Here is a 6,893-nt window from a genome sequence, read left to right on the forward strand (position 1 = left end):
TCCCCCTCATTCTGGCTTTCCACCCACTGCCGTCTTCTCTGTCTCTCCCTCTCTCTCTACCTCCGAGCGACCCCCCTTTCCCCTCTCTTTCTATTGGCTTTTTATGGTCCCCTGTTCCCCATTTCTCTTCTTTTTCTTGGGAGGCTTCTCCCTCCTCCCCCACCCCAGGCTCCTGCTTGCAGACCCCCCATCTGTGCCCCTACCCCCCCCCCACCACCCAAGACGTGTCCTGGAGATGGGGGGTGACGCACCAGGCGCTGGTGGGAAGTCAGGGCCGGAGACCAGATGGGAGCGGCTCTGTGGGCAGACGTGGCCGCTGCAGGCCTAGGAGGGGGCTCCGTTCGCGAGCCATCTAAGAGTGGGCACAGTGTGGGGAGCCCGGCTAAGGGGTGCTCGGGGGCACTGGGGACTGGGCAGGGAGAGGGGGCAGCAGAATGATAACCGGCTTGGCAGCAAGGAGGGGAGCCCTCACCCCATGGGCAGGTAAGGAGGCTGGGGCCTGAATGGGGTCCCAGAGGGTGGGGTGCTGGAGCTCACCCTCTGCGCAGGATGAACTTGGGAGGCTGGGGATGGGGACTGGGAGAGGGTGGAAGGTCCAGGGAGGAAGGAGGACAACCTGCGACCTCTTCGTGGACAGCGGGGGGCTGGAGGGTGCGCATTAATCTCGGAATCTCATACCATGATTCCAGAATCGTGGAGTCACGGATCAGCAGAGTGTCGGAGCTGGACAAAACCAGATGCATCACGGCATTTAGCCCCCTTGGCTCAAATGCCAGCTCTCCTGAGCTCCCCCTCTGGGCTGGGCACCGTGCTCAGCACACTCCCATTTAATCTTTACAACAACCCTGGGAAGTGGGTAGGCTTGTCTTCATTTTTATAGGAAAAACTGAGGTCCAGAGATGGGAAGTGAGTTGCCCAAGGTCACACAGCAATTTGGCATCCTCCCTCTGTGGCACAGCCCAAGCCCCCAACCTAGGGCTTGTGGGCTTGTGGGGTGTGTTCCTGTGTGTCAGACCCGAGGTCTGAGGTGGGGGGCACTGAAGATCTGGGCCTCTTCCCTGGGGGCAGGTCCAGGGGAGCAGAGAGAAAGAAGGACGTAGAGTCAGCCAGGGACTACCAGCCTGCGTTGTCCAGGGCTGTCTCAGTCCTTGATGCCTCTCAGCCCGAGGTCTTCAGGGAAGCGCACAGGGCTGGCAGGTAGGGATGGTTTAGGAACAAACAGAACTGGGCTCACCTTCTGGCCTCGCACTCAGCAGCTGAGTGACCTTGCACAGTTTACTGAACCTCTCTGAACCTCACGTTCCTCCTCTCTAACCACCCCCGCCCTTGGGCTTGGTGAGGCTCTCATGATGTGAGCTCGAGGCCTCTGCCCAGGGGCGCCCTCCTACTTCACTCCTAGTTCTACTCGCTGAACTGCTTGGTCTGTTCACGTTTGCAGATGTCCTGCGTGCCGTGCTGGGTGCTAGGGTCACAGCTATAAATAACTCAGGGTCCTGCGCCCAAGAGCCGGCAGTCTAGAGGGGGAGGGGGTGGGAGACAGACAAATGGAGGACGACTGGGGTGTCTGGCATCTCTGAGGGGCTATTCTGAATTGCTGTGGGGCTCAGGGCAACCACTCACCCTCTCTGGACCTCTGTTCCGTCTGGAATGGTCCTCTGAGGAGTCCGCCCCCGGCTTTCAGGCAAGCTTGCGCCAAAGATAAACCAGACAAGGAGAAAAAGGCCCTCCTCTCCAAAGGACGAACTAGCTCAGCACAGCACCCTAGCTGCTTAAAGAAAAGGCGGCATCTAAATTGCAGGTCTGACTTACCCCAATGGAAAGCTATAATTTCCTTGCTTCTGGTACTCTGGCCCGTTAAACTTTGACAGGGAAGATGGGCCCAGATAAGGGTGGAGGCAGGGAGTCTTCTGGGGGGACCAAGGGCTTGGGGAGGGGCTATTTCATCCTCCTGTACAAAGGCAGGGCCTGGCTGGTACATTGTGTTCTCGCCAGGGCCATGTGTGTTAGCACGTGTGCCTGTGGGTACACATGTGTGTGTCTGGGCAGGAGGGGCCGTCCTCAGAAGTCACCCTCCGGCTTCCCCGGGGGCAGCTGTCCCTGCAGCCCGGAAATTAGCTTTTCCTGGCTCACTGCTCCTCTCCTGGGAGTCTGCTGCTCCCCGCCCCCCTCCAGCCCTGGGTTGTGATTTGTCACCTGGCGGGGATGCTATAAAGAGGACGTGCACGCAAGGAGGCGAGGTGGATGGACGGGTGACGTAGGACTCCCCAGCCAGGTCCAGGAAGTCCGGACTCTAAGGTCCCAGATTCACAATTCCAGGTCTAAGAAGGGCTGATTCCAGCGTTCTGGAATTCTGACCTTCTCCGATTCAAAGATACGGAATCTGAAAGTCTATGACTCTACAACTCAGTTCTAAGACTCTAAAATTCTATTTTTAGGTCTCTAAGGGTTTAGGGATGTGGGCCTTCAGAGGGGAAAGGGGGGTCGGTCGGAGGTAGACAGAGAGGGAGAGACGGCAGTGATCTTAATAGTTCCAGAGCCTGAGGAGCAGTGAGGAGAGCTCTGAATAGGTTGGCGGGAGAGCTGGATGCCAGCTAGTTGGCCGGACCAGCTATGACCCTTAGACAAGTGCCTTCTCCAGGCCTGGCCTCAGTCTGCCGGCCTGTGAAATGGAGTGGGCGGGAGATGGTCTTACGAATCCTCCCAGCTTTGTCCCTTCCTAGCTGTGTGACCAGAGTGCATGGCCTCAATTTTGTTCCTGTCTGTACTGTGGGGACAACCCTACAGCCTCCCTCATAGGACCCTATAGGATGCTGCATGTCACTGCTTAGCCTGGAACCGTAGCTCCGTGACGAAGGGCTGGCAGCACTGTTAGGACCCTATGTGCCCACTGTCCATACTGCCCCTTGCTTAGTGCCTGGGGTGAGGGCAGGTTGAGGGCTCTCACCAGGCTTGGAGGAGCAGGGAGAGGGTGCTCTGAGCCCAGCCAGCCTGGGGAAGCATCAGGAAGAGCCAGGGCCAAGGGGTTCTTTGGCATAACCCCGCCTGGTGCTCAGAGCCCTTGGAAGTCCCAGGTATTGGGCAGGGGCACCGGGCACGCTCACCCACCCAGAGGCGCCTCCCCTTTCCAGGAGCTTCACATGTGAAAAGTGGTGTCCGGACAGGGCAGTGGGGACCATAGGTCTCACTGGAGGCATTTCAGGTCCAGTGTTCGGCGGGCAGGAGAACACTGGAGGAAGGCTCCTCTGAGAGGTTTCCTTCTCCCTTGGGGTTTCTGTAGGGAGAGTCAGGGCAGCCAGCAGCCAAGGGACTGGGGAAGGGGGTGGTCATTTGGAAGGAGGGGAGGAGGTCCCGTCGCAGAGAGACTCCAGCTTTCAGCCCTGGCCTCTAACTGGGTCTCCGGAGAGCCAGAAAGTCCTGCTGAGGGAGGTTAGCCAATCCTGGGGCAGGAGGTCTCTCCCAGCAGGGCCTGAATTCCCACTGTCAGCAATTCATCCTCCCTTTGCGTTAAGATTTGTCCACCGGGGTTCCTCTGATTCATTCGATGCCTCAAACGCTGATGCAGAACTTGCGCTTCTATGAAAGGGACGAGGGAAAGGACCAGAGCCGAGTCCTAGCATCTCCACGCTTGAGAGTCAGGTCTAGCAGGGTAGCCAGGAGGCGTCTCAGCTCCTTATAACACACGAGAAGTGTAGTAAGAAGGTGCTCTCAGAGGGAACGGGGACGCTTGTTCCCACTGTGCCGCTGGGCAAGCTCTTACTCACGTTTCAAGACCCACTTGAAGTGTCCTCTTCTCGGGGGAGCCTCCCCCACCAGCGCAGGGGGGAGCTGGCTGTTCTTGTCCTTACCCCCAGCGTGTTGTGAATTTCTCCACCATCGGTCAGCCTCTGGGGCAGAAGGGGCCCCAGCCGCCCACCCCCCCAGGTTCACAGCCAATCATCCTTCACAGCCCTGTTCACAGCGGGGCTTTTGTCGCAGTGCAGTGGGATGAGCAGGGCTGAGAGAGTCCTCAAGGGCTTTGATTTCCAGGGGAAGGGACACCTCTGAGCCTGTGGTTCTTAACTCCAATCAGAATCTGAGGAATCTGATGAAAGCGCTGGGCTCTGCCCAGAAAAAATAAGGATGTGTTAACTTTCACCAGAGTTTGGGGGGTTTATGGATCGTCTGAAGTTCATCAAGAGACTTGGGTTCGAGGTTAAGGACCTGTGATATGCAGCAGTGTTTTTCTAGCATGAGAGCTGAGACCTGTTTGGGGGGTGTCTTAGTCTGTCCAGATTGTTGTAACGGAATACCATAGGCTGGGTAGCTTATAAACAACAGAAGTTCATTCCTCACCGTTCTGGAGGCTGGGAAGTCCGAGATCAGTGTGCCGGCAGATTCGGTGTCTGGTGAGGACCTGCTTCCCGGTTCATAGTGGCCGTTTTCTTGCTGTTTCCTTGCATGGCAGAAGGGACATGGGAGCTCTCTGGGGTTAGAAGGGCACTAATCCCATTCATGAGGGCTCTACCCTCACGACCAAATCACCGCCCCCCAAAGGCCCTCCCATCTAATACCATCACACTGGGGGTTAGGATTTTAACATATCAGTTTGGTGTGGGGGAGGACACATTCAGTCTATCACAGCGGGAGATCCACTTGGGGCTCTGCCAGCAGGCTAATCATATGTAGAAAGGGCAGATTTTGTTTTATGGAACAATATGACGTCGGGTTGCAATGTAAAACGCACTGGTGTCAAAAACGTTTGGAAAATGCTGGTATGAGGAAAGGGCTTACGTTGTCATCAGCTTATCGAATGAGCCCCTTGCTGAACATTTGCGGAGCACTTGCCCTGTGCGCAAGTGAAGGGTCACTGGTGTCCAGGTCAGTGCTGGTCCTGCTTTTTGGGGCCAGGCGAGCCGGAGTCCCATGCCACACCCCCGCTATGTGGTACAGCGTGGTCACTTCACCTCTTTGAGACTCAGTTTCCTCATGTGAGAAGTGGGGATACCTTGCCCGCCTCCCTTGCTGGCCTGTGCAGAGTGAATGAGCCGTGACACGTCAAACTCTGGCCAGGTGCCCAGGAAGTCTCCAAGTTCAGTGTGATGGGGGAGGGGCTGAAGAGACAAAGCCGTGCCCTGCCATGACCAAACTGTGTCCTCCCTCCTCCAGGCTAGTAGCTGACTGCTGACCATCCTCTCTTGGCCATGGACACCCCTGGCTATCCTTCACCGTTGCCCACGCCCTCGGAACCCTGGAACGCCTCTTCCGCTTGGCCCCTGGATGCCATCCTCGGAAACGCGTCCACAGCGCAGAGTGCAGTAGGGCTGGCTGTCAGTGGCATTCTGATTCCACTGGTCTACCTGGTGGTGTGCGTCGTGGGCCTGCTGGGCAACTCACTGGTCATCTACGTGGTCCTGCGACAGACGGCCAGCCCGTCGGTCACCAACATCTACATCCTCAACCTGGCGCTGGCTGATGAGCTTTTCATGCTGGGGCTGCCCTTCCTGGCCGCCCAGAACGCCCTGTCCTACTGGCCCTTCGGGGCCCTCATGTGCCGCCTGGTCATGGCCGTGGACGGCATCAACCAGTTCACCAGCATCTTCTGTCTCACCGTCATGAGCGTGGACCGCTACTTGGCGGTAGCGCATCCCACCCGCTCGGCCCGCTGGCGCACGGCGCCCGTGGCCCGCACAGTCAGTGCGGCCGTCTGGGTGGCCTCAGCCGTGGTAGTGCTGCCCGTGGTGGTGTTCTCGGGCGTGCCCCGTGGCATGAGCACCTGCCACATGCAGTGGCCCGAGCCGGCAGCGGCCTGGCGGGCCGGCTTCATCATCTACACGGCCGCACTGGGCTTCTTTGGGCCGCTGCTGGTCATTTGCCTCTGCTACCTGCTCATCGTGGTCAAGGTGCGCTCAGCTGGGCGGCGGGTGTGGGCACCCTCGTGCCAGCGGCGGCGGCATTCTGAGCGCAGGGTCACGCGCATGGTGGTGGCCGTGGTGGCACTCTTTGTCCTCTGCTGGATGCCCTTTTATGTGCTCAACATCATCAACGTGGTGTGCCCGCTGCCCGAGGAACCCGCCTTCTTCGGCCTCTACTTCCTGGTGGTGGCGCTGCCCTACGCCAACAGCTGTGCCAACCCCATCCTTTACGGCTTCCTCTCCTACCGCTTCAAGCAGGGCTTCCGCAGGGTCCTGCTGCGGCCCTCCCGCCGTGTGCGCAACCAGGAGCCTCCCCTGGGGCCTCCAGAGAAGACAGAGGAAGAAGAGGATGAAGGAGAGGATGGAGGTGGGGAGGCTGGGCAGGAGGGAGCAGGGGAGCATGAAGGGCCGAAGGAGATGAATGGTGGGGTCAACCGCATCACGCAGCCGGGTCCCAGCGGACAGGAGCAGCCTCCCAGCGGCCCCACCAGAAAGGAGCGTCAGTTCCTACCCCAAGAGCCCTCAGCTGCGGAGAAGTCAGGCACCCTGCACATCAGCTATCTGTAAGGGCCTGCGGAGGGCCAGGGTAGCCCAAGGACAGGGCAAAGACTGTGGGTACGCCTAGGGCATGCCACCTGAGGTGCCAGGGGTCCGTGATGGGAAATTCAGAAGCCTGGGCTCTGATGCCATTGCTGCCGAGACTTGCTGTGTGACCTCAGATAGGTCACTTCCCCTCTCTGGGCCTTGTGTTCTCCTCTGTGACTCAGGGATGGGAGATACGGCCTGGACGAGCTCTATCAGATAAGTCTGGAGGGGCATCTCTGCCGGGCTGGGTAGGGTCAGGTTAAGGGGATAGGTACCGACTGGCTTTCCCCTTCCGAAACAGAGCATCCTCAATCTTGGCCCTCAGAGGGATAAACCAAGGCCTGGATTTCCCGGGCTCAGAGTCAGGTTCACAAAAGAGGGAGTGGGGGCCCACATTCACAGGGAGTGGTACTGCAC

The 6,893-nt window shown here is 58.6% G+C and overlaps 1 protein-coding gene across 1 annotated transcript; it reads left to right on the plus strand.

Annotated features, from left to right (window-relative positions):
* Window positions 1-5,180: 5,180 nt before the first annotated feature.
* On the plus strand, window positions 5,181-6,458 carry SSTR3 (somatostatin receptor 3; the record flags this gene model as incomplete). The annotated part of the gene is made up of 1 exon (XM_079937092.1): window positions 5,181-6,458. One exon carries the CDS (start codon window positions 5,181-5,183, stop codon window positions 6,456-6,458), a length of 1,278 nt encoding a protein of 425 aa, XP_079793218.1.
* Window positions 6,459-6,893: the final 435 nt, after the last annotated feature.

The sequence above is a fragment of the Stenella coeruleoalba genome (genome assembly GCF_951394435.1).
Source record: "Stenella coeruleoalba genome assembly, chromosome: 11".
In the NCBI taxonomy this organism is placed as follows: domain Eukaryota; kingdom Metazoa; phylum Chordata; class Mammalia; order Artiodactyla; family Delphinidae; genus Stenella; species Stenella coeruleoalba.